The following is a 25,507-nucleotide window of genomic DNA, read 5'->3' as shown; positions in this document are numbered from 1 at the left end:
ATCAGCAGGGCTGTACCAGCGGGGCAAGGGGGTGGGCCGGAATCACAGGGGAGCAGCAGGGCCATGTGTATGTCAGGAGCCCGGGGCTGGATTAGCACGGCGGGGGGGGGGGGGGGGGGGGGGCTGGGATCGCAGGGGACCTGCGGGGCCGTGTGTACGTTGGAGCTTGGGGCCGGATTAGCCGGGGGGGGGGGAAAGAAGAATCATGGGGGACCAGCAGGGCCCTGTGTACGTGGGGAGCCCGGGGCCAGACTGGCAGGGTGAGCGGTCAGCCAGGATCATGGGGGATCAGCAGGGCTGCATACATGGAGCCCGGCCTGACAAAAGCCGGGGCCTGTGGGTTAGGACTGACCGAGCGGTGTGGGGACTCCACTACTGGCCCCATAAGGTGCTGAGCTTTGCCACAGCAGGGTGCTGAGGATCTGGTGGCTCTGGCTCCAGTCCCTGCAGCTGCTTGGGGGCAAGACAACTGCTGACTCATTCTTCCCTAGAAAGCAGCGGGGCCCACCCTGAAACCACAGCGGGGCCTTTCTCTCGAGCCCTGCCCAGAACCGGGCTCCAGGGAAAGCCCCCAGCCATGCTGAGCTAGTAAATTTTAAGAGATCGTAAGCGAGAAATAACAGCACAAAGCACATAAAACAGAACATGCATACTAAGCTTAAGATCTTAAAGAAACTGTCCCTAAATCTCTGACTGGCAGAAGCCGGGGGCAACAGGGGATGGACTTGGTGATTCCCTGTTCTGTTCATTCCCTCTGGAGCCCCTGGTTTTGGACACTGTCAGAAGACAGGACTGGGCTAGATGGACAATTGGTCTGACCGAGTGTGGCTATTCTTATGTTTGAAATTGGCCCATTTTACCAAGTGAATCAGTTCAAAAAAGAACTAGATAAGTTCATGGAGGATAGGTCCATCAATGGCTATTAGCCAGGAAGGGCAGGGATGGTGTTCCTGGCCTCTGTTTGCCAGCAGCTGGGAACGGGCGACGGGGATGGATCACTTGATAATTGCCCTGTTCTGTTCACTCCCTCTGAAGCACCTGGCATTGGCCACTGTCGGCAGACCTGACACTGGGCTAGATGGACCTTTGGTCTGACCGAATATGGCCGCTCTTCTGTTCTTAGATTCCTCTGCATGATGGCCCTGTCCCTCTTGTTTACCCCTATGCCAGCCTCTAGCAGCTGCGAGTTTTATCAACAGTGATTTTAGATGCACTTCCAGCTTGTCGAGGAAAATGCAGAGTAGGGTCAGGAGTGTCATCGCTTGCTGCAGAAACCCAGTAGAAACACCCCCCCCCCCTTCGATGGGGAAACCCCATGAACTTCTCCAGGAGATCTGGCAGCTGGCCGCTCCATTTAACATATACTTTACTCATACTGGAGAGGGCTAAATTGTTAATAAACTCATATTGCTCAGATTAAGAAGAATGGGGAATGAAAACCCTCAGGGGCCGGATTTCTGCATCATAAACAAACGAGAAAGGGCAAGACCTGCTCATAGCCATGCAGTTGATCCTCCTAGAGGAAGTATTTACAACTCTGATAAATTCTGAGTAAGAGCAGTTACACAAATACTGACACTAAGTAGTACAAGGGGACAGGAAGGGTTTAGTGTGGGTCAAGGGGAGAGAACAGGAAATACAGGATTAACATCAGACAGATCAAACAGACTGAGGAATAATCCCCCACAGACCGGGGGAAGCACCATTGCTTGAACAGGGTATCTAGCCCTTCTGAGGGTTGTGCCTTCCCTCCCTCCGTCCACGCCCCCCTGGAGCCAGGGCCAGGAGAGGGGCTTTGACTGGGGGGACAGGCGAAAGGGGACCCAGGCTGGGGCCAGGGCCAGGTGGGAAGCTGGGGATGGGGTGAGGTACAGGGCCGGGAAACACCCCACAGTTCGGGGACCTCTGATCTAAGCACTTACAACAGCATGCGGGGAACAATCCTGCATGGGGAATGGAACCAGGTGACCCAACTGGTCCTTTCCACCTCCCCTTTCTATCGTCCCTGTCAGCTGCTGCCTTGCAGGTCCTGGTGGAAAGAGCGACTAAGATCCCTCCCATAGGGCTGGGAATCTGGGTGCCTGGCTTCTTTTCTCAGCTCTGCCGTGGCAAGCATCCACCTTGGGCAAGTTGCAGCTTCTCTGGCTCAGTTTCCCCATCTATAAGAGGAGGAGAATACCTCTAGGGGGGACACAAGGCTTACCAGGTATACCGACTACTGGAAGCGGAGAGGAGTGGCACTTGTGCGCGTGTTAAGGATTTGCTTCTGCTTGCACAAGAGAGCGGAAAGAAGGGGAAGAGTCGTGAGTGCTTAATGGCATTGCAGAGGCAAGGCAGCTGGGGGCCCTCAGCAGGAATTTGAGACACCCCATCTCCCTCATCCCTGCAGTGTGTTCTCCCTGCTGCACTAGGGCTTCCCCCATTTCCTACGGGAGATATTCCACGATCTCACCACTTGAGTCCTTTCCGGTGCACACTCTACGTTTCCCATGACTCATTTGCATTTCCAGCTCCACGCCCTGGACTCACCCTCAGCAGTTCCTCTCCCCCGCTGATGTTGACACACTACAAATATGTATACTTGTTCTCCCCTTGATTAACGCAACTGGAATTTAAATTTCATTCTTCCGAAGTCAATTGCTCTCGCCTCTTCTGCAGCTCCGTTCCTCTTCTCCAAACTCCCACGGGCTTCCAGGAAGACGAAACCAAAAGAGAAAACAGGTGGTGTTCCAGTTCTGATGTCATGGAAGAGGAATGGGGATCTTGGGGCAATCCTTCTGAAAAATGGAGCCCTGAATTATTCTGGCCTTTCCCCACCACCCTACCACTGCCCCTTCACAGAGCAAACGAGCTTGTTGCCCAATACCGCCATCCCGGGCCTGCTTTCCTGTTCTGCACCTAGCCCCATGAAGTAAGATGAAAGGCTGTGGCTTGCGTAGACCCCAGCTGAGTCGAGTGGTCAAGTCACGTGGCTACGGAATACTTTACTACTTTCCACCCGTTATGCCCACACACTAATAACCTCTGAGGCTAGGACAAGGAGCAATGGGCTTAAATTGCAGCAAGGGAGGTTTAGGTTGGACATTAGGAAAAACTTCCTGTCAGGGTACGTAAGCACTGGAATAAGTTGCCCAGGGAGGCTGTAGAATCTCCAGTAGTGGAGGTTTTTAAGAGCAGGTTGGACAAACACCTGCCAGGGATGGTCCAGATAATACTTAGCCCTGCCATGAGTGCCCGGGACTGGACTGGACGACCTCTCGAGATCCCTTCCAGTGCTGTGATTCGAATGCTTCATGCCATCCAGTCATTGTGTCAGGAACTGGAACCAGGTTAATCATCCTCCAGAAAAAGGCTGCCGCTTCTCCTTGAGCACGGGTCTGTCACAGAGCTATTTAGGGGTTTGCACACAGGGTCACTGTGCAGGAGGGAATGAAACCTGGTAACTGCCATCGTTTGTAAGCACCCAATCACTTGTTTCGTAGCAGCACAGCTGCTCTTCCCCAAACCCTCTGGCTCTCCTCCACTGCCTCCAAGACTTTTCAATAGTCATTGTTAGTAGCAGAGGGGCCGTCACCTACGACATGGCAGAAGACTTGGATGCAACTTCATTGAAGAGGACAACAAACTATGGAAGAGGAAAGAGGGGGCGAGGAGGAATATCCTCCCCCTACGTCCCCCACAATTGCGTTGCACCTCTAGGCTATGTTCAAATCTGGCTAGCTCTTCCTCCAGAAGATTTCTAAGAGCAGTCGTCTTCTGCCTGGCCAGAGGCTATCGGCTGCGATCTTTAGGTGCTACTGGTTTACAAGTGGGAACAAGACCCTGTTGTTCTAGGTGCTGCAGAGATACATAGTAAGAGATGGTCTCTGCGCTGAAGAGCTAGACAAGACACATTGAGCGTGGGAGGGGAAACCGAGGCAAGGGAAAGGATGTGTCCCAGGTCACATAGCAGGTCTGGGGTAGAGCCAGGAATAGATCCCAGGGCTCCAATCTCTCCTAGCCCCAGACCCCACTGCCTCTCAGATAGCTCACCCAGAGCCACCTCCTCCTCTCCCATCTCGGTCACTCCTTCCTCTCCTGCCTCCCATTGCAGGCTCATACAAAACAGCTGCCAAAACAGGTCTTCCTCCCTGACCTTGGCTCTAGTCCCAAACGACCATCCTTTGAGGAGATTGAGGACACTCTGAAGAGCCTGTAGCCTGCTGCAGTCTCCTGTGGCTGAAGGCATACACCCACCATTGGGTAAGTCAGTCCATAGTTTAGAAGTGAGTCTGGATTCCTTGTGGACACTAAGCTCTTGCATTCTACCTTTGCCGGTTGGCAAGAGGACTCCATCCCACCCTGGTGGACAATGACCTGTCTTGGGGATACGCAACTCTCTGCTGGACCACAACAATATAGTGTATCTGGGCATGAAGCCATTAGCCCTTAGGAAACTCCAGCGAATACTGAACATGCTCCAGGGCAGCTCCTCAACAACACACCTACACATCACACCTGTGCTCGGCCATCAGCACTGGTTTCCCACAGACTGAGTCAAGCTCAAGGTCTCGGTCCTTATCTCCAAGGCACTCAATGGCATGGGCCCAAGCTATCTAAACGATCGCTTGAAGCTCTGGGACGAGGCCCCCGGTCAACATCTCCACTCTTCTGGCACAATGGAGCTGTCGACTGCAAGGGGAGAGCCCATTCGTGCAAGACACTGAGCTTTCCCTGGGGCTAGTCCCCAGCTGTGGAATATATTCCCACAGGTGCTAAACACTGCCTCAAGCCTCATCGCTTTCTGTTCTAAGTGCAAGATGCATTTCTTTGACCAGGTCTTCTGTAACAAAACCACGTTCCCCAGCAAACACAAAAGAAATCAAGTTAATTAAAAAACCCTTAGTTTTCCCACTGGAGAGAAAGAATCAGACATGACAAAGGCTAATCATGACACTTAACACACTTCTGGAAGGGGCTCAGATACCAGGGCAATGAAAGCGGTTTAAGAACCTGAGTAGATGGAACCCTGTGCTTTACATTCCTCTGGGCCAGGTCCCTGGCCTGGCCAGTCTGTCTGGTGATGCCCATCTTCAGTCTGGTAGAGGGGGGCTACATAAGACATATGCCAAAATATTCAGTTCAACTTAGACATTTATTAAGACTGGAATTGGAATGAAATTCAAGCTCGGCTCACACCACCGGCCTGAGATGCACATGGTTACGATGTCCTGTATTTAGCTCCATTCTCCCATTTGACTGAACTGCTCTCCATCCCTATGGGTACGTCTACACAGGCAAGGGGTGGGCTTCAGAGCCAGAGCTCCAGCCCAAACCCTATCTAGACAGCTATCTTTAGAGTGCTAGCCACACCCCGCTACCAGGCTGGGCTTGCCGGTGCTCAGTCCCGGCACCTCTTCTGTCAGTGGTAAGCAAGCAAGGTCATGCCCTTTTGAGCCTCGGCGCCTCTTTCTTTACAAATGAAAGCACTGGACGTATCCTCATGCTCCTAGAGTCACAAAGGGCAACCGGAACAAGACTGGCTTCTGCTGTTGCTCTCCCCTTCCAATAGCGGAGCAATGCTCTGTACTCCTCTGCACCCCAGATTTTGGATGCAGTCCTTTCTAAGCAGCACAACACATCTTGTCCACACTAGGAAAGTGACCTGTTGAGAAGCCGGCGCTCCTGCTCTTCCCTCCATAGATACTGAGGAGAGTTGGTTGTTAGTGTAGACAGAGCCAAACCATTTCCAGCTGGAGTTGAGGGTGGATAACCACCATTCTTTATTTTTCAGTGTAAATAAAAAAAAAGCATCTCGTGCCCACTAGGTACATGTACAAAAAGCTAAAAACACCATTAAACACAGCAGCCAAGCCAATCACTGCCGACCAGTCCAAATGATCTCCCTCGGCCACACCCCAAACTCCGGTCAGGAAAAACCCAAGAGCGAATGGATTGATTTTTAGACCACATTGCAAGGTCTGACTCTGGCTCTGTCCAAGCCAGGGGGCGTGTGCACATTGTGAGGGCCCAAGCAACTTCCAAAGCTGAGGTCAGTCTAGCAAGAATGGCCCCCAGCCATACTGTCTGCTCAGGTATCTCAATTGATCTGGGGGGGGGGTGGGGTGGAGAAGGGAAGAGAGAGGGGTGGGGGTAAGGGGCGTGGAGCCCAGAAATTGCTCTGGACCAAAGGGCTTTGCGCTACAAAGGCCCATCACCGTAAGCTGCTGAAGAAGGTCGATAAGCTGCCAGTGCAATCTTTGGAGGACAGGTGTAACATGCTCCACGTGATCAGCACTCTTAGTAGAGAGGCAGCTGCATTCTGCAGTAGCTTATGTCTCGGTGTAGTCTTCATCTGTAGCCCCAGGCACACAGAGGTGACCAAGGAAGGAGCCACAGTGGCGAGGTCCACGTGCGATAGGAAACGGTCGCCCTCCTTAGCCAAGTGAAGACTGCAAAAAAGTATTCTTGGCTGCCCTTGCAGCTTTTTTGGCCACCTAGACTATGGGCAGAGTAACAACAGGCTGTCCCACACCCTCAGCTGCAGGGGCAACACCAGCCTCTGTTTCCAACAACCGACCAGTAACACCTACGTTGGGATTCACTCGCTCATCCAAGCCCCGTCTGCACCAGACACCGGGAGAGCAGGAGACCCGACTACCTAGGTCCAGTGAAGCAGAACTGAGATCATCAAGATACCAGTAGAGAGATTGTTTAGCCTGCAATTCTCTTGCAGCTGACACAGACATATCAAGAACCAGGAGTCCTTCTCCTAGGGTAGATGCACCATGAAGTGTGCAGCAGATCAGGTGGGACTTTAAGCCTCCAAAGGCGGCCAGCTGATCTGGAAAAGGTTAAACCTTGAATTCCCCAGCTGTGGTCTATGTTACACCAGGACCACTTTGGGAAGCCCTTGGAAGCATAGAAGGCCACCAGGAACCATTACAATCTGCTGTGCTTCACAGAACAGATACAGACAGAAGTACTCCCTAATAGGTGTTCAGTTTAACAAGGTCTATTGCACAAAGGAGTCTGCAAACATTCCTCTGAAGATCCAGACTTTTGACCGCAATGGCCTCATCTGTGTGAGTCCATGATACGGTGTAATCAGCATCAGAATGGGACGTGTACAGCGCTTAATTTGTGCCAGGACTGAGCAGTGGCACTTCTAGGCTTCACAGTTCATAGTCCCAGCATTTCTGGGCTTGCCACATCAGTTACGAATGTAAAAATATTGCTTAAGCCCTGGCACCTCTTTCATTACAAATTAAGCACTGAGCACCTATCAGAACTGGTTACAATTAAGTTACTTCCTATGGACATAGCCCCATTTTCAAATGCTGATACGAGGGCCTTGGGTCCTCCTTGATCAAAGAAGGCTAGATTAGTCTTTGCTCTTGAGTAGCCGTGCCAATCAGTGCGGTGTGCTCCTGCCTCCTACCTTCTGGCATTAGAAAAGGTTCAGAAAAGGGCAACTAAAATGATTAGGGGTTTGGAACGGTCCCATATGAGGAGAGATTAAAGTGACTAGGACTTTTCAGTTTGGAAAAGAGGAGACTAAGGGGGGATATGATAGAGGTCTATAAAATCATGAGTGGTGTGGAGAAAGTGAATAAGGAAAAGTTATTTACTTGTTCCCATAATACAAGAACTAGGGGCCACCAAATAAAATTAATGGGCAGCAGGTTTAACAGAAATAAAAGGAAGTTCTTCTTCTTCACACAGCGCACAGTCAACCTGTGGAACTCCTTGCCTGAGGAGGTTGTGAAGGCTACGACTATAACAGGGTTTAAAAGAGAACTGGATAAATTCATGGAGGTTAAGTCCATTAATGGCTATTAGTCAGGATGGGTAAGGAATGGTGTCCCTAGGCTCTGTTTGTCAGAGGGTGGAGATGGATGGCAGGAGAGAGATCACTTGATCATTACCTGTTGGGTTTGCTCCCTCTGGGGCACCTGGCATTGGCCACTGTCGGCAGACAGGATACTGGGCTGGATGGACCTTTGGTCTGACCCAGTATGGCTGTTCTTATGTTCTTCCAGAGCAGACCAGCGCCTGCCCATCCGAGCCCAACCCCGCCACTCCCCATTCCAAAAGTGTTATGTAGCCACCCAGGCCAAACAGTGGTCTAGATTTTTGAGAATGGCCTAGTGATTTTGGGTGCTCCACTGGAAATGTCTCGACAGGGCCTGGTTTCCAGAAGCTGGGTGAGCTGCCCTTTGAGTCTCTGCCCCCTTTAAGGCATTTGCAGTTGAGCACCTAAATAAAATCTCTAGTCACCCTTGAAAAACGAGGTCCGAGTGGTAGCACATAGTATCTGAATACTTTATATAGCGCTGGTTCTTTGAGGTCTTCAAGGGCTTTATAAAAGGGTGACTAACAGTGATCTCTACTACACAGCTGGGAAAAACAGAGGCACATGGAGAGGAAGTGACTTGACCAAGGTCACACAGCAAGCCCGTGGCAGAGGTGGGAACAGAATCCAACAGCCCTCTGCTGGAGCCCTATACCACATGGCCTCTTAGAGCTCAGAAAAGTCACACTTTACCGCAACTGAACATGCAGAGACAAGCCAGCCAGCCAGGACTGGCTGTAAAACTGGTCCCAAACCGTAAGACACATGGAATTCACTTAACCAAAGTAAAATTGACAGGGGCAATGGGCATGGCCTGAACAAGTAACCCCACCCCACATACTCACCAGAGCTCTTGTGAGGTAGCTGCAGAACCCGGCAAGCAAACAATGGATTTTTGAGTTACTCAGCCAGCAGCTGAGATCAGAATCCAGCCATTCCCTGGGCTGAATTGCTCTCAGAGCCGTCCCTTGGGTAGGTCGAATTGGGGTGAACACCCCAGGCCCCGCGCTTTGGGAGCGGGGGGGCCCTACGCTTTGATAAAAAAAATCAGGACTGTCCTGATATTTAGCCCTTTATCCCGACCAATGTACGATCTGGACGCCATTTGTCCCGACATTCCGGTGAGGAGGCGGGCGGGGTGAAGAGGCGAACTGGGAGGTGAGTGGCAAGCGGGAGGGGGCCGAGGAGCGCGGTGGTCAGGTGGACGGGGCGCTGGACAGAGAGGACACTAGCAGGGAGGTGAGTGGCAGGCAGGCGGCGAGGAGGAGAACGGCGGGCGGGCGGAGGGGAGGAGGTGAGGAGGCGAGCAGCGGCCGGGCGCGCTGGGCAGACAGCGAGGGGACTGCAGGGAGGCTGATTTGTCCCAGTCCCCGCATCCCCTAGGGATGGCCCTGCTAGCTCTAGTGTCAGGCGCTGTTCAGTCAGCTACTCATTAAGAGCAACGAGCAGCACAGGGCTTGGGGAAGGTGACATGTTTATGACCTAAACTAACAGCCACATTTTCTCCCCTTTCCGACAGTGTAAATACCTAGATAGATCTAGTTCATACTGATAAAGTGACCCAGACCCAGCATTATTTACCCTGCTACTTTCCATCCCCCACCTCCCCCAATCTACGCTGCAAGTAGAACCAGGGCTTGACATCCAGATCGTGTCACTCATACCTGGTGAGTCGGGGCCACCAAACACTCTTGTGACAGCCACGTGTCATCTGGGTTTGTGACTCTGCATCTACACATTGCATGACCACGTTCACATGGGTTTAATGGGAGGGAAAAAGGGGGAAAACCAGCCAGCCCACAGTGGGTAGGGATAGATTGGTCAGAGGATGTTCATACAGAGGGATATGAGCACAGTCTAGCAGAGAGAGGGAAGACAACTTTTCCAGCCATATGACAGTCTAGGCCGCTATTAGGGGAGACATATGGTTCGCTGCCAATGGAGTATTAACCACATGTGGGGTGGACACAGGTCATGTTTACAGCCAACCATGCCAATAACTGGTTAATGTATCAATCCGAAGGCTTATCATTGCCTGAACTTTGAACAAAACAAAAACAAACACAGCACTACTCACTATCGAGGACTCTATTTTAGTTTTTGGCACAGAATTTCCAGTGTTGAGGTTTCACTTTAAAAAAAATAAAAATAAAACCTCAAATCAAACGGTGAATAGGGTTACAGACAAGTCTGATTCCTTCCAGAGCAAATAAAAGATACAGTTAAATGTTGCTTCAGAGGGCTCACCAAAAGGTTGGGGAAAAACATGGCTTTTGTTCAGAGGGAGAGCTGCTTCGGCTGCTCCTGGACTTCTCTTCTTTCCACACCATAAGGTCTGACCGTCACTGATAAAACACCATTTTGCTCACCCCAATTTGAATTCACCTGGTTTCCCTGCCCCCAGAAGTAACAACACATTCATGTTCAACGGGCAGATTTAGAAACAATTTGGTTTTAAACCCCCCACAATGTCTTTTAGAACAAACAAACATCCATGGAAGTGCTCTATTGATATATACAGTACATGCACGGAGTAAGTTAAATATGCAGTCCATGTAACAATAAGAGCCAACCTGGAGTTAACTGAGTGTCCATGAAGGAGTAACAGTGGTCTGAGTATAGCATTCTCCTTAAGAACCCTGCCAATGAACCTCCATAACCTTGTGGCTCACCATGCTTCTGCTGATCCTGGGACCTCTGCCTAGATCTGCCAATGTACCTCAGTCCTCCAGCACCATCCTTTGCTTCTCCTGACACTGCCAGTCTTAGGGGGACGATCATTAGCTCAGGGAACCATGCGGCAAAGAACCATCGATCAATCAGAATATTGTGCTGTCTACTGAGAGTCATCTAGCACAGAAAGATGTGCAGCCCTTCACATGCCTTGGCTACTGACTTGCTAACTCTCCGGGCACTGAAAGACATGCGGGCATCAATGCTTTTCCAACTCGTTGCGGTAAAGATGAAGATGAAGATGGCAGAGCTCATTCACAAAGCCCTAAATGACCATAATACGCCAGGACCTCACGCTGCCACAAGCGGTCACATGCTGCCCGGAGAATTGCAGGGTCAGGCTGTGGAACATAGGCAGATGGGACACATCCAAGGACTGCTGTCCACATCCCTATTCTCCGACACGCGTCTGAGTTTTTGTTCCAGACACGCTTCCAAAGACTTGGCCGATCCCTGTGTAGAACAGTCCTCTGGCTGTATTGCAACCAGACTGCTGCACGCAGCTCCTTATTATTCAGACACTTGGGGAGGATGTTAAGTATTTCTTTATAGAAATTAGAGAGGGACATGGATCGTAACCACCACAAACAAAAGTAGATTTAGCTTTGTTTCCAGAAGACATCAGATTTGTTGGTAGACCTTGCAAGCCCATTCACAAGCTGAGGAGGTTAACATGAAAGCCCACCAACACCATGACTCCTAGACTGCGCACTGAGGATGCCCAGGCTTTCACAGAAAGTCAGTTTGGAAGGAAGATGCTTGAACTGTTTCCTGAGGAAGTCTCTTCAAATCATGAGCTCATTTGCATGCAGTAAGGCAAGCTCCAGTCAGACGTTACTCACCGCGTGCCATGCACAAGGAGTGGCCACCTCATCCCCGTCTGAGACTGAGTCAACTGTTACAACAAGGTCTCCAGTTACTAAGACACGGATGCTCTAACAATCTAACTCACATGTTGGTAAAGCGAAACTTGTCAATCAGGGCCCCGAGTCTGACCCCCCCTCCCAACTCAAGAGGAGTCGTGCATTACCCCACAAAGGGTTCCACTGAATTCAATGGGACTGCTGAGTTAGCTAGTGAAGAGGAGTCATAATCTGGCCCTACATGAACAGACTATATTGATAAAGTCTTTTATTAAACTTGCCAAATAGTAAAAGGCAGTCACCCCCAGTGGGCGCCCCAGGCACCCTGAACCAAGGTTCTGCCGTCCTTCTACAGAAAAAGAGCATATCTCTTTAAGCGTCCTTTGGTAGGGTGTTTGGATTTCAACACACCAAACAGGGTTTTTCCTCCAGCCACATTCAGAGAAAGCTCCCCAAAAGGGGCAATTTGACACTTACCCCTTAAGTAGGTTTGTCTGTTCTGAGCTGTGGGGAAAAGCAAACAAGCCCCAGCAGTCTGTTCTGCCATCCCCTTTTTGGGATGACAATTGGAGGCTGGGGGGGGACCCAAACCGGGCTAGGTCTGCTCAGCGGGTAGAAGATACACTGCCATAGAAAAACGTTGAAGTACACAGAACATTCCAAAAAAGGGAAGAGCGTAAAAAGAGATGGCTTGCCATATGAGACTGCGTCCATAACAGAGGTCAGACTATCGAGTTACATTTCCTCTGGCTCGCTAAGTTGGGAGGTGAGTATGCCCTAGTTCATCCCTTAGTGTTTTGCACTGGAGGCAGCTGCATGTCCCAGGTGTAGTCTGCAGGCTGTGATGTTACCCTCCCTTCCCTGTAGTTGGCTACCTGACTGCATTCCACCTTCATCGTGAGCCCCTCAAACACGGGCCTGGCGCGCTGCATCTGTTCTCCTGGGCAGCGCCAACCACAGCTGGATTCCTAGGTCATTCTGCGTGTAGAAGCATTTGACAAGGCATGTTATGTTAAGTCCTAGCTCTCATGCCTCCAGCTGCGCAGTTCTGAGCTTTGCTCACCGCAGGCGCCTCTTCTCGGGTTAACTGCATTTACTCTTTCAGAATCCTGCCCTGACTACTGGGGAATCCAGCTGGCTTTTACAGCGATCAAGGGCCACAGGAGCCCTCTGCCACCAGCTTACAGCAGAGTCGCTAGCAACTGCTGTAAAGAAGAGACCTGAGCAAGTGGTGAGAGATCTGTTTTAGCCAGAGAAGGTGGGAAGGTACCTAGCAAACTGCCGTGGGTTTCTGTGAGAGGTCTCTGCTAGCTTCCAAAACCAGCTTGGCTTTCTTTGGAAATAAGACAACTACGTAGAGAGGTGGCTGGAGGAGGGAACTGGGACAAACATGAATTTCCTTTTTAATCTGCAATATAAAGTTTTAAATACGCTCATTAAAATAATTGTTTTAAAAAAGAATACCCTTCCCCCGCCCCAGCATAAACCCGCTTTGCTGGGAGCTGGCCAGCACAAAGTCTTTCCCTTCGTCCCTGGAGACATGTTGTGGGCATGTAAGATCCTGAGAGGTGAATGATACAAGCAAGTCTTCCTGGCCAGCTGCTGCCCTCCGCCACAGCTGTGGAAGTCCTGCTGTGATGTCCCCGGCTCGCTGGCCGCTCAGGATTTATTCCAGCCCCAGGATGTAGTTGATACCTTGTACCAGTCCAATGATAACGGGTTGCCAGGCCACCAGGTAGCGTAGCCAGTCGAGCAGCTGCCCATACATGACGTGGGGCCTTTCCCAGCTGTATGCAGAAAGAGTTAAAGCAGCAAAATGGGGAAGCAGAGAGAGAAACAGGGGGCTGGCTCGGGAGGCTGCAGGCAGGTGTCTTACCTAGCTAAAGCCTTCTGTATGCAGCCCTCTTATTTGCACCAGGCACCTTTGACTTGAGGATGGCAGAACAATAGGTAATGGCAAAAGGTTAGAGGAAGTGGACCTATGACACGGTATCAAGATGACAACCCGAGATAATAGCACACAAAGAGGGACCTTCCAAAGCAGAGATCATACAGCTGGGCTTTCATTTCCTTGGGCTACGGGCTCAGGGTAGGCCATGCCAGTAGGGGACAAGGGCAGTGCTGGAGTCTAGCATCACTTGATAACCCTTCTTGTGTGTCCAGAACAGCGACCTTCTGTGCACTGCTGATGGAGTCCCTGGCACTAGCCCCTCGCCATGGCATTCAGAATAGCGCAATCCATGGGCTGAAGCATATCCCCACACCACAGCTCAGTGCTGGAATGCGAGCCTGGGAATGGAGGAAGGGTTTCTGGGCTGGAAAACTACAAGGAAAGTACTGAGGGGGGGAGGGTCTTCACCCCATAAGGCGCTATGCTACACAGCTGTGCAGCGATGAACAGGTAGTGTAGAATATCCTTAGGCACTGTTCTGATGAGGGTATGATTAGAACCTCGCCCTCTTTCAACCCAGCTTTGTAGCAACAACGGTACTAGGAACAAGCAGTCAAAACCTGACATTACAGCAAGCAGTCAGTAGCCCATGTATATCCGATCTGCTGAGTAAGATGGGGCCATGTTTACCAAGTCAAGCCAGACATAAAATTCCCCTAACTCTTACCTGCCAGAATAAAAACTAAGCACAAGCACTAATTGGGGGGGGGAGGGGGTGGAGAGGGGAGAGAGAAAGAGAGAGAGAGAAGTACTTGCCTCATCCCTATGAGCTGCCTGCAGAGGGGATGGGATAACAGGGTACACATTGAGTGAGGGGGGTAGGATCTTTTCAAGGATGTCTGACAATTGGCCCTACAACTTTCCCTGAAGTGGGAGCTCAGGTGTAAGATGTAAGTGTTCATAAGAGGATACAATAATCTCTAATAACCCATGTTGATGGGAAGAGGTACAAACGGGAGACAGACGAAATCAGTTCAAATAAAAAGCGCTGAAAACGATGCTGGTTAAGAACAGGAGACATGGAGCTAGAAGTTAATGAGCCAGATTTGGTGTACATGATAGTAAGCTTGATTGGTGGACAAAACAGCAAGGGGAGGGGCTATTCCAGCCACCACTCCCTGTTTGGGTCCGTAAGAGAACAGCTTTTGGGGGGGAGGGGAAGACAGATAGCAGACAAGGCGGTGGCTAGTGGAATGAGCTTCACCATCCTGGCTGCTACCTGCACCATGTCCTGGGACCCCAGGGCCTTTGTCACCCTGACCCTGCGAAAGGTCCTGAGCAGACCAGAGAGGGGGCCCAGATGACACCGTCACCCTCCCAGCTCCAGCTGAATCCCAGCCAGCACCAGGACTGAAAGGACTTTAAACAGCAGCAGCACCAAGAGCTTCGATGCCATCTCGGAGACTGTCACACAATGGGGTTTTCCCCATCTAAAACTCCTTCCAGCTAACAGGAAAGGTCATGAGGGATGCTGTTAAAATAAAGACCTGACTTAATACTTCACATTTCCACAGCTTTAACTGGTTTCTCTCTGTTTCTGTATCTTTAAGAAAAGGTTACAGGGATTTTTAATGGTGTGTTGGCCACGGTACTAAACCGGCTGCGGTCTCAGTATACCGAACCCCTTCCTTGTTTAAACCTGGGTTACGTTAACAGCGGCAGCCCATTTATTCCAGCTACATTCATACAAGGGGAGAGAGGGGAGAACAGAAAGTTGATGCTTAAGACAAGGAAAGCAAAACTGAGGTGGAGAAACATATCCCTGGTTCCCCTTACACAGGGCTTTATTTTGAAGCACTATGCAAAGGTCATCCAGTCCTCCCACCACCCCTGTGATGGAGCGAGACACACATCCCATTTACAGATGGGGGATGAAGGGCAGGGAAGCGTCATGTCCAAGGCCATACAAGTTACCGGCAGAGCTGAGATTAGAGCTTGAGGCTTCCTTACTGCCAAGTAGGCTCATTCTTCCACCCCAGGCCACCTTCGTGATTAAGGGATCCTGGCTCGCTGCTGAAGTAAATGGGCGTTTTGCCATTGATTTCAAGGAAAAGCAAAATGCACCCAGGGTGAGCCAGGGAATCAGTGGAAGAGCTGGGATTAGAAACAAGAAGCTCCTAGAGACCCAACCCTCCCCCATCTCCAGCGCAGGGCTGTCATGTTGATTCATTAATAAATTTGCAGATCACCTTTAAGGTGCAAAGCAAACAAAAGAGAAGTTGCTAGGATTTGGTCACAAGGCCAGAAAAGGATACGGGTTACTGAACATTCTCTTGAGATCCACCTTCTCTTTGCAGTAGGGACACGTCTGTTTCTTCCCAACGATGCACCAGCCTCGGATGCAGAACTCGTGGAATCTGAAGGGTGACAAGTTAAGGGAAGCTGCTCTTGGGGGGGAAAAAAACACAGCAAAAGAGCAGAAACACCGGGATTAGAACTCAGCACACCCAAATACACGAGTCCCTGCTCTAATCACAGAGGAAGCCATTCAGATCTGCCCGAGCGGCCACGTATTTGTTCAGTCTACTTAAACACATTTTGGCAGCCAAAATGGGAAATAACTCTGCATGAATTTAGACTTGCTACTATGCACTGACCTCACTCCTGGGCCAGGCGTGCTCTACTGTTCACATCACCCTCCCTTAGGAGATAACAGCGCCACCCGAGTAGCCAAGTCACCGGCAGAACCAAGAACATAAACCTGGCCAGTTAATCCATCAGGATTTGGCGTGCAGGACAGGTTTAACAGTGGAGTAGATAGTGGGACAGACACTCTGACTTGATAGTTACAGGTGGTGCAGGTAGACACTTCGTCAAGGCTGCCCTACAGGTTTCATTGTAAGACAGTTTTCAGTTGCTTGTAACTATGCCAGACCTAAATCATTCAGGATGAAATTAAGGCCGAGCATGGATGGAACCGGCGATACGGACAGGCTGGAGGGCCAGGGGCAGAAGGGCCTGTCACCACGACAGAATGCTCCCCTCTCGAACCTAGAATTGAGCCCATTATTCCCAAATCTCAACATTCCTCTGCTGTCTAGCAACTCGCTGTGAAACCCATACTGCATGGACCTGACACTAGAGGAGCTTGTGAACTGCACCAGGTTCACCCGTATGCACACAGCTCCGTGAAGCAACTGCCAACTACTATCCCCAGCGGGCCATGGAAGAAGAGTGGAGTACAGACCGGCCCTCCTCAGGAGAAAGCAGTGCCCACCACCTAGTTTGGAAGGAGTGTAGCTAATGAGGCAGGGGACAGCTGGAAAATAAAACAAAATGCTGATTCTACTATGGCTCCTTGGGGCACCTCATTAGCCTCTCCCACCATGTCAGAAGTTGACCAGTTATTCCTGCTACTCTCCGAGCCAGATTCCAGACCATTACAGCCCTCTACCTCTTACCCTACAACATCGATTCTTTAACAGATTCTTGAGGGATTTTAATCAAAGGATTTTAGAAAGTCCCAATTGTATCTACTGATGCACCCTTATCTTCTATTTTGTTGACTCCATCAACTGGTTCTAGTCCAGGAGTCGGCAATCTTTCAGAAGTGGCGTGCCAAGTCTCCATTTATTCATTCTTATTTAAGGTTTAGTGTGCCAGTCATACATTTTAACGTTTTTAGAAGATCTCTTTCTATAAGTCTATAATATAGAACTAAACTATTGTTGTATGTAAAGTAAATAAGGTTTTTAAACAGTTTAAGAAGTTTCATTTAAAATTAAATTAAAATGCAGATCTTATCAGTTTAGTGTGATCCTTGCCCTTGCTTTTTCTTGCTAAGTTTTCCAATGTCTGGCACGTATTTGGATACTTTAAGCTGCACACAGGCTTCTGAGTAATCAGTTGTTAAACAGCTCCGAGAGGGACAGAGGACAGATTTCATATGTGAAAATACCTGTTCACACAGGTATGTGGATCCAAATGCTGAAAGCATTGCAAACACAATTTTCTTCAAAACAGTCAAATTTCACTGGCAGGCACGTCCAGCAGGTGAGAACAGAGGCCCCATGATCTCTCTCAGTAGCTTCAAGTGCGCTCTGCAGATCTCCAAACGTTGATGCCCACAATTCTGAGCTTTTTAACTGAATGAGCTGCATTTCGACATCTTCAAGAACCCATCCACTGAAATACAGACAAGTCCAAGTCGCTTTCGTTAAACTTTTCAGGTTTAATTAGAAAAGAAAGCATTGGGCCAAATCGCTGGAAATCTTGAAATCTGTCAGAAAATTCTGATTCCAGTTCTTACCCGTCTGCACCCCTCACTGTCCCAGGCTGGCGCCAGTGGGCTGCAGCTGGGGTTGGTAGCAGAGCCCCAGGCTGGCGGCCGGTAGCCCAGGCTGGCAGCGGAGCCCCAGGGACAGGTGGCTAGGGTTGGCAGCGGGCTGAGTGGGGCCGGCAGCAGAGCCCCCGGGACCGGTGGCCAGGACCCGGGCAGTGTGAGTGTCACTGAAAATCAGCTGGTATGCCGCCTTCAGCACATGTGCCCTAGGTTGCCTACACCGTGCTAGTCTGCCTGCCTAGCACTTGGGCCGCCCGTCTTGTCATGGCATCACAAGTGCACAATCACGCTCCAGGGAAATTCTAACCATGACTAACATCCCATATATTTAGAAGTTCAAGATTATATTAGAGAAAGGAAGTCAGAGTAAGAAAAATATATGGTCACCTTGGCAACTGTCACTCAGTGTCAGATTGCCACCTGTAGTATAATCTGTTTCCACCCCACCACACGAGTACAAAATTTCCTTCTATTGAATTCTTTACTTCTCTTTTCCTTCTAAATTTCGGTTTACTGTCAACTGCAGTAAGTCTGTGGCCACTAACGACAAATACCATTTACTTCCACTTCACTAATTACATCTTATGTAGCTCCAAATTAAGTCAAGTGCTGCTTGCTCCCTTGTAGTTTCTGACTTTTGTTTTCACAATTCAACACCCATAAATGATGACTCAAATGTCCTGTTCGCCTCTGCGTAGCTGAACTCTCTCACTACCACCGCCTTCTAATGACTGAGTTCTAGAATGCTGCTTCTTGCTTACCCATTGTTCACCACACTGCTTATGTGTATCATGCACTTTATAGAACAGATAAAAATCCGCAGTCCATGCCCAGAGAAACTTACAATTGAATTAAGACATGACATGGAGTGAGACCATGCAGTATAGAGGGAGAAAGGGTAAAAGGAAGATGAGGATTCCAATAAGATTGTGTGGTAGTTGCAGGGCTCAAATTCAGCCAGAGCTGTCCAGGGCAGAGCCCTGGTGGGGGTTGCGTGTGGGGCTCGGGGAAATACTGTATGAGAATTTAAGCCCTGGGTATTTGCATATCTTGATGGCAGTACTGTTTTTCAGTTGGAGCAGGGAAGGGATGGGAATAAGGTTAGAAAAAAGAGGGGAATGGAAGGTAGGTGAGATGATAGGGAAGATGGCTAGGAACAGAATTGTTGTAACTAGCAGTTAATAGGAGAGGCATAGGTGACTTGTAGATTTATAAGAGCATGAAAAATAGTCAGGGCCGAAGGAGGTGGAGTTTGAGAACACAGGGAAAAGAAAAATGAGAGAGAGAAGGATGAGAGGTATAAGACGGGTAGAGAGCAAGGCAGAAGGACAAACAGTACTGTAGGGATGTCCCATGAAACAAGATCAAAATGACGAGAAGTCCTTGTGGCACCTTAGAGACTAACAAATTTATCTGGGCATAAGCTTTCGTGGGCTAAAACCCACTTCATCGGATGCATGGAGTGGAAAATATAGTAGGCAGGTATAAACACATAGCATATGAAAAGATGGGAGTTGCCTTACCAAGTTGGGGGTCAGTTCTAACAAGTCAATTCAATTAAGGTGGAAGTGGCCTATTCTTAACAGTTGACAAGAAGGGGTGAATACCAAGGGAGGGAAAAAAATCACTTTCGTAGTGCTAATGAGGCCAATGCAATCAAGGTGGCCCATTTCAAACAGCTGACAAGAAGGTGAGAGTATCAGCAGGGGGAATTTAGTTTTTGTAGTGACCCATCCACTCCCAGTCTTTATTCAGGCCTAATTTGATGGTGTCCAGTTTGCAAGTTAATTCCAGTTCTGTAGTTTCTCGTTGGAGCCTGTTTCTGAAGTTCGGGTTTTTTGTTGGAGAGCAGCCGCTGCTGGCTGGGCACCCAGCTCTGAAGGCAGCACTGCCGCCAGCAGCAGCGCAGAACTGCAGAAGTAAAGGTGGCAATGCCATACCATGCTACCCTTCCTTCTGTGTAACGTTTGACCTTTGAGCTGGGTGGAGTGGCTACGGGGTGGAGGGCGCACTAAGGCAAATTCTGGGTGGTCCTAGTCCCTGCAAGCCCCTCCCAGGGTCACACCCCACCTGTCTGTCTGACTGTGAAATTATAAATTACTTTTTTTTTGGGCCGATCTGAGTGTTCTGATTGGTTTGCGGTTTAATGCAGCTCTGAATAATCAAAACCTCTAATGTTGTTTCAGTCCCACCTTTTTAGTCTCAAGACAACAAACCTGCGTGCAGGATCCTACAGTCCCAGAGTCCAATTTCCTTGAAGGGGTGATAATGCAAATATACATTTTGTTTAGGAACAAGGATTCCTGCATTATACGTTTACAATACTTTTGTAAGTAAATACACTACATTGCAACAAAGCTAAAAAGAGTTAGACAGTGCTGCACATGGCAGTCCCCAGCTTTAACAGGGACACGTGGCCTATGAGGATTATATGGCTCAGTAGGCAATGCTTCATCTCAATACCCTAGAATGGGGTTCTCACAACAAATTTTTTGGTGGCATCAAAGTGCGGCTAACAACTCTTGCTAGTGGCCGTACTGACAATTTTTCCTGAAATTCTTAATTAACTTTAGGAAAAAATAAATAAATATGCACAAACACATGTCCAAATCATTGTAATTTATTGAATCTTTTTGCAGACTCAATAATAAAAATCACGTACCGTTGTGTCTATTCTTTACTGGACCAGAACAGAAACACAAATAAGGTGCTCGGAAGGTTCGTGTCTTTTTTTACTCCCCTTTTTTTTTTTTTTTTTTTAAAAAGGCAAAAGGTTTCGTTAGCTAGTATGTCTGCTGCTGTGAAAAGTGATATTAAACATATATCACTTTTCACAGCAGCAGACTTACTCAGTCCTGGCAAGCCTGGGGACAAATTAAGCCTTGGATGGGGAGGTCGATAGGAGGGGAAAACTGGGGGGGTAGGAGGGAAAGGAGATGCATGATGGACTGGCAGGGGCCAGGGGCGATGGGCGGGGAGCCCCGCAGCCAGGGGTTGGAGCTCTGTGGCCAGAGCCTGCTGCTCGCCACCCCAGGGCTGGAGCCCAACTTTACCATCCCCAGGAAGGTGGGGAACTCGCTAGATGCCTGCTCCTCCAGCATGTGTGTCTTGGGAGGATTGTGGGGGGGAGGGGGAGTGCACACAGCAGGGTCCAACCCCCTGCTGGTGGCCCTGGGGGAGGGACCACTGCTTTGTCTGCCCCAATCACTGCCCAGGAGGCTGTGGCTGCAAGAAAAGTCCTTGGTGGTCGCATGTGGCCATAGTGGCCGCATTTGAGAAATGCTGGCCTAGATCCCTCCCAAACTGCTCAGCTCATGATGGAGAGTCATGTGCTAGGGCCAGTGTTCACACAAGGCCAGAATATTCATTCAGAACGAATGAACTCAGAACGGCGATTACAGCCTTAAAGACAAGGGCAGCCCACAGCGTCAGGCATGCTTTCAACGTGGCCCTTATTTAGGGCCAAGTTTAGACACTCTGGCTCTACGTCAATGGTTCTCAACTTGCGGCCCATGTGACATCCTCAGAGCCATACAGGTAGTATTGGATGCGGCCCACAATGGTCAATAGGTTGAGAACCACTGCTGTAGCCCGTAGGATTATTTTGCTAGCTATTATATCCTGCTAATCTAGCCAGCCGTATTAAATAGGTTTCTTTCTCTGAATTAATCCATTCTTCTATTTTATCAGTATTAATTCTTAATTCCATGCGTCTCCTAGTAAGTTTTGCTGAAATGCAAGAAGCCTACCGCCCTGTAACATCCAGTGAGATCCGCTATATAGCTACAAGTATAATCAGTTAAGAGTAACTCAGCATAAAAGCTGGCAACCTTTGGCATAGATGAGAATGGTCCCTGAACTTTGGGGAACCAAAGGGAGGAACTAAACACAACACTGAACAGGTTTATCCGGTGTCTACAACCGGTTGGTAACCACAGGGTACACCACAACTTGGAAGTCGCCAAGAGAGCCTACGTTGGTAGTTTTGGAGTGAGATAATCCTTATTAATATATAGAAAGTAAGTGTCATAATTCACTAACCTACAGGATAAGGGTACCCATACATTTCTTAGGGTAAGGAAATAAGATTTGGGCCTGAATTACAGTGTCAGGATCCTATAAAATACCATATACGGAAGAAGTCTTGAGCGCTCCTATAGCTTCTTTCTAATCATCAGCCTTTAAGCTTTTCCTTTTAGCTCTCTTTGAGCTTACTCTTTTAGTCTTTAGCTCTTTCTTTAATCTTTGTTCTCCCATATTCCATAGACTATCTTCTCTCATGCTCAGCTTGTGCAGTATAGTATAACTACTCAACGTTCCTAACTATGGGGGAAGTCAGCATCATCATGTTATGGGGCATGCCAGGAGTAAGGCTGGTCCTTCACCTCCTATTACAGGATCCTCAAGGAAGGGTGCGAGTATGTTAAATTATGGTACTTATAATTGGAATGTTACCACCAGAAGTTTTGGAATTCTTTTATTGTTTTTCAGTTTTAAGTTTCATAGCATTTATTATTCTTTTGTAAATCTCAATAAAGTTTTTATCAATTTGGTATTGTCCTCAGTTTAAGTGTTTTTCCCAGGCGCCCCGAGAGTCCTCTCCCGATATAGAACTCTCTGAGTTCTTGAACCCTGTAGTCTGAATTGGACAAGAACCTATAAATCTTCTGGTCGGATGCAATCCGTGGCAAGCCATAACAACTAACCCATCAAATTCAGGTCAACGCTGCGCTAGGTAATCTAAACTGTGTGTCAGGTTTTTAATTGTGCTATCAGCAGAAAACCCACAAGACCTTTAGTAGAGACAGCCGTGCAAAGTGTCACACGCATGGGACCAGGAAGCCCCAGCATCACTGGGGCACTGTGTGGTTAATAACTTGCAAAGTAAGATGTGCTTTGAAAACCACAGTATTTTCAATCTGATTTGTTTGTTCTGAAGATTTCCTCAACCACCACCTACACCTGATGTACACAGAGCAAAACTGAACCATGACAGAAGCAAGTAGGACAAGTCCCCCTACCCAAGAAAAATCAAAACACAGGAAGAAGCAATGGTGCAAATTCCTCCAACACCGTCCCCTCGGACCTGTCTTGAGGGACAACCTCTACTGGCTGAACGGCTATCCCAAAGCTTTGGCCTCTGGACCAAGTGCATCAACAATGAGGGTCTACTAATGCCTGTTTTGATGGTGCGGACACTTATCCACTAGGAACTGGACCATAACCAAATTGGTTTCCCATAGATGACCACACCATCAGATGGCAATTACTTTCTTATTGCCAGCTTGGGCTGGGTTTAGAACTGGTGACCCAGAGGTGGAAGGTTCTCACTTCCACTGGCAAACCCCTTAGTGACTCAGCTGTCTAGTTCTAGGCAAACTTACACTGAGCCTGCTCCTAAAGCAGAGATAGAGGGAAGCAATTCCTGGAAAATATGTATGCTCATACATAGCTCAACCCGTTCCTGAAATGCAGCCACTTCAGAAGAGAGCTGCTGCCATGCAACTGGTTCATGTTTGTTCTTTTTCTAGAGATATGAAGTCAGGAAAGGGGGAATTCTAGGAAGTAGAATGAAGTTACCCAAACAGCAATTCTGATCAGATTCCAAATAGTGACTCACAGTGGGTAGCAGGCTACCTGACGTGTTAGCTCTCCGGTCGCTCCAGGAAGAGAAAAGGATACACATGATTGCAGGAAAGCCTGTACGTGTTCTCTATGATCCCTTCTTCATTGACATCTACAAAGATCTGTTGGCCACACACAGCACAGACGCTGTCAGAAAGGTGCTTCGTTGGCATTCCTGATGCACTGTAAAACTGAACAGGATGACGGGAGGGGACAACATAAGACAAAAACTAGTCAGAATTAATGTGCATTCACTAACAAAGTCTTGCTCCTCTACAGTTCAAGCTAAAGGAGTCTGCTGCAATATTAATTGGCAGATAGCGTGATCCACTGGTCACAGCAAGGACCTGGGAATATGAACTTCTGCCTTCAGCCACAGGTCTCCAGGGGCAGGCTTCAGCCCCCCTCCCCTGGTTCAGCCAGAGGCTCTGGCAGCAGGTTTCAGCCCCCCGCCCACCGCCATGGGGCTTCAGGGGTGGGCTTCAGACCCCCCTCTGCAACACTCCAGCCGTGGGGCTCCAGCTCCAGGCCTCAGCAGGGCTGGCCTTACTGAGCACTATGGGCAAGAAGCAAGGAGCAGGGTGAGCCTGGGGTGCGAGGCAGCAGAAGGGAGCTCGGGGCAACGGGGAGGGGAAGCAGTGGGGATTGGGCGGGCATGGGCACACAAAAATACAACTGGACATTTTTATTATTGAGTCTGCAAAAAAAAAATCCTACATAAATAAAATAAAATTAAATTATTTGGACACACATATCTGTGCATATTTATTTTTTCCCCGCTAAGTTAATTAAGTATTTTAGGAAAATGAGTCAGCCGTCGCAGTCAAAAAATGCGTTGTGAGAACCCGTCCTAGAGACTGTTACTGAAGGAAATGGGGAGGCTGCAGGCACAGGCTTACACACCTGTCTCAGTTACAGCTAGGGTGACCAGACAGCAAATGTGAAAAATTGGAACGGGGGGGGGGGGGGGTAACAGGAGCCTATATAAGAAAGAGAGACCCCAAAATTGGGACTGTACCTATAAAATCGGGACATCTGGTCACCCTAATTACAGCCCTCCCTGCCAGAAACACCACACTGGGGGTCCCCTCAGGCCACACACTATTGCCATTAGAGCTGGTCAGAACATGGCTGATCTCTTCTAGCAGCAGGTAGAATTTTGGCAAAAAAAGTAAAAGAAAACCAAAATAACCCCAAATATTTTGATTCTGGAATGCCACTGCAGTGCCCCATGGGCTAGTTTGGATTCTCCTGTATAGCTCACACTCACTAGTCAGATTACTTCTCCCATGAAGCACCACTGTCTCTCCTGTTGGTGAAGGGAGGTAGTGAAACATGCCTGCAATGCATCAGGGGAGATTACGGGCTGGGCTCCCCAGCTGGATTTTGAGGTGAATGGGAGCATGAGGCACCATAATGACAGGTTTCAGAGTAGCAACCGTGTTAGTCTGTATCCACAAAAAGAACAGGAGTACTTGTGGCACCTTAGAGACTAACAAATTTATTAGAGCATAAGCTTTCGTGGGCTACAGCCCACTTCATCAGATGCATAGAATGGAACATATACTAAGAAGATATATATGTACACATACAGAGAAGGTGGAAGTTGCCATACAAACTGTAAGAGACTAATTAATTAAGATGAGCTATTATTAGCAGGAAAAAAAAAATCTTTTGTAGTGATAATCAAGAAGGCCCATTTTGACAGTTGACAAGAAAGTGTGAGGATACTTAACATGGGGAAATAGATTCAATATGTGTAATGACCCAGCCACTCCCAGTCTCTATTCAAACCCAAGTTCATGGTATCTAGTTTGCATATTAATTCAAGCTCAGCAGTTTCTCGTTGGAGTCTGTTTTTGAAGCTTTTCTGTTGCAAAATTGCCATCCTTAAGTCTTTTACTGAGTGGCCAGAGAGGTTGAAGTGTTCTCCTACCGGTTTCTGAATGTTAGGATTCCTGATGTCAGATTTGTGTCCATTTATCCTTTTGCGTAGAGACTGTCCGGTTTGGTCGATGTACTTGGCAGAGGGGCATTGCTGGCACATGATGGCATACATCACATTGGTAGATGTGCAGGTGAACACCTGTTCTTTTTGAGGCACCATAGTGGCATTTTGGAATCAAAATATTGTGGTTGTTTGGTATTTTGATGAAAAAAGGTCAGTTTTCCATGGAAGCCAGTCATGTTTCAGAAAAGGTTTCATTTAGTCAAAAAGA

The 25,507-nt window shown here is 48.7% G+C and overlaps 1 protein-coding gene across 5 annotated transcripts in view; it reads right to left on the bottom strand.

The window, feature by feature from the left end:
• Positions 1 to 121: 121 nt before the first annotated feature.
• RNF121 (ring finger protein 121) overlaps positions 122 to 25,507 on the bottom strand; it is a 50,910-nt gene continuing 25,524 nt past the window's right edge. For 3 of the 5 annotated variants that reach the window (XM_073333332.1, XM_073333342.1, XM_073333351.1), the window contains 3 exons: positions 23,346 to 23,479; positions 15,637 to 15,738; positions 122 to 13,217 (listed from right to left, as the gene is read on the bottom strand). In XM_073333332.1, coding sequence (XP_073189433.1) covers positions 13,097 to 13,217; positions 15,637 to 15,738; positions 23,346 to 23,479 — 357 coding nt within the window. In that variant the 3' untranslated portion in view covers positions 122 to 13,096. The other 2 variants (XM_073333359.1, XM_073333368.1) reach the window with 2 other exon arrangements.

This window comes from Lepidochelys kempii, chromosome 1, assembly GCF_965140265.1.
Source record: "Lepidochelys kempii isolate rLepKem1 chromosome 1, rLepKem1.hap2, whole genome shotgun sequence".
Taxonomy (NCBI): Eukaryota; Metazoa; Chordata; order Testudines; family Cheloniidae; genus Lepidochelys; species Lepidochelys kempii.
The sequence above is the reverse complement of the archived record's forward strand: the minus strand, read 5'-3'. Positions and strand labels throughout refer to the sequence as shown.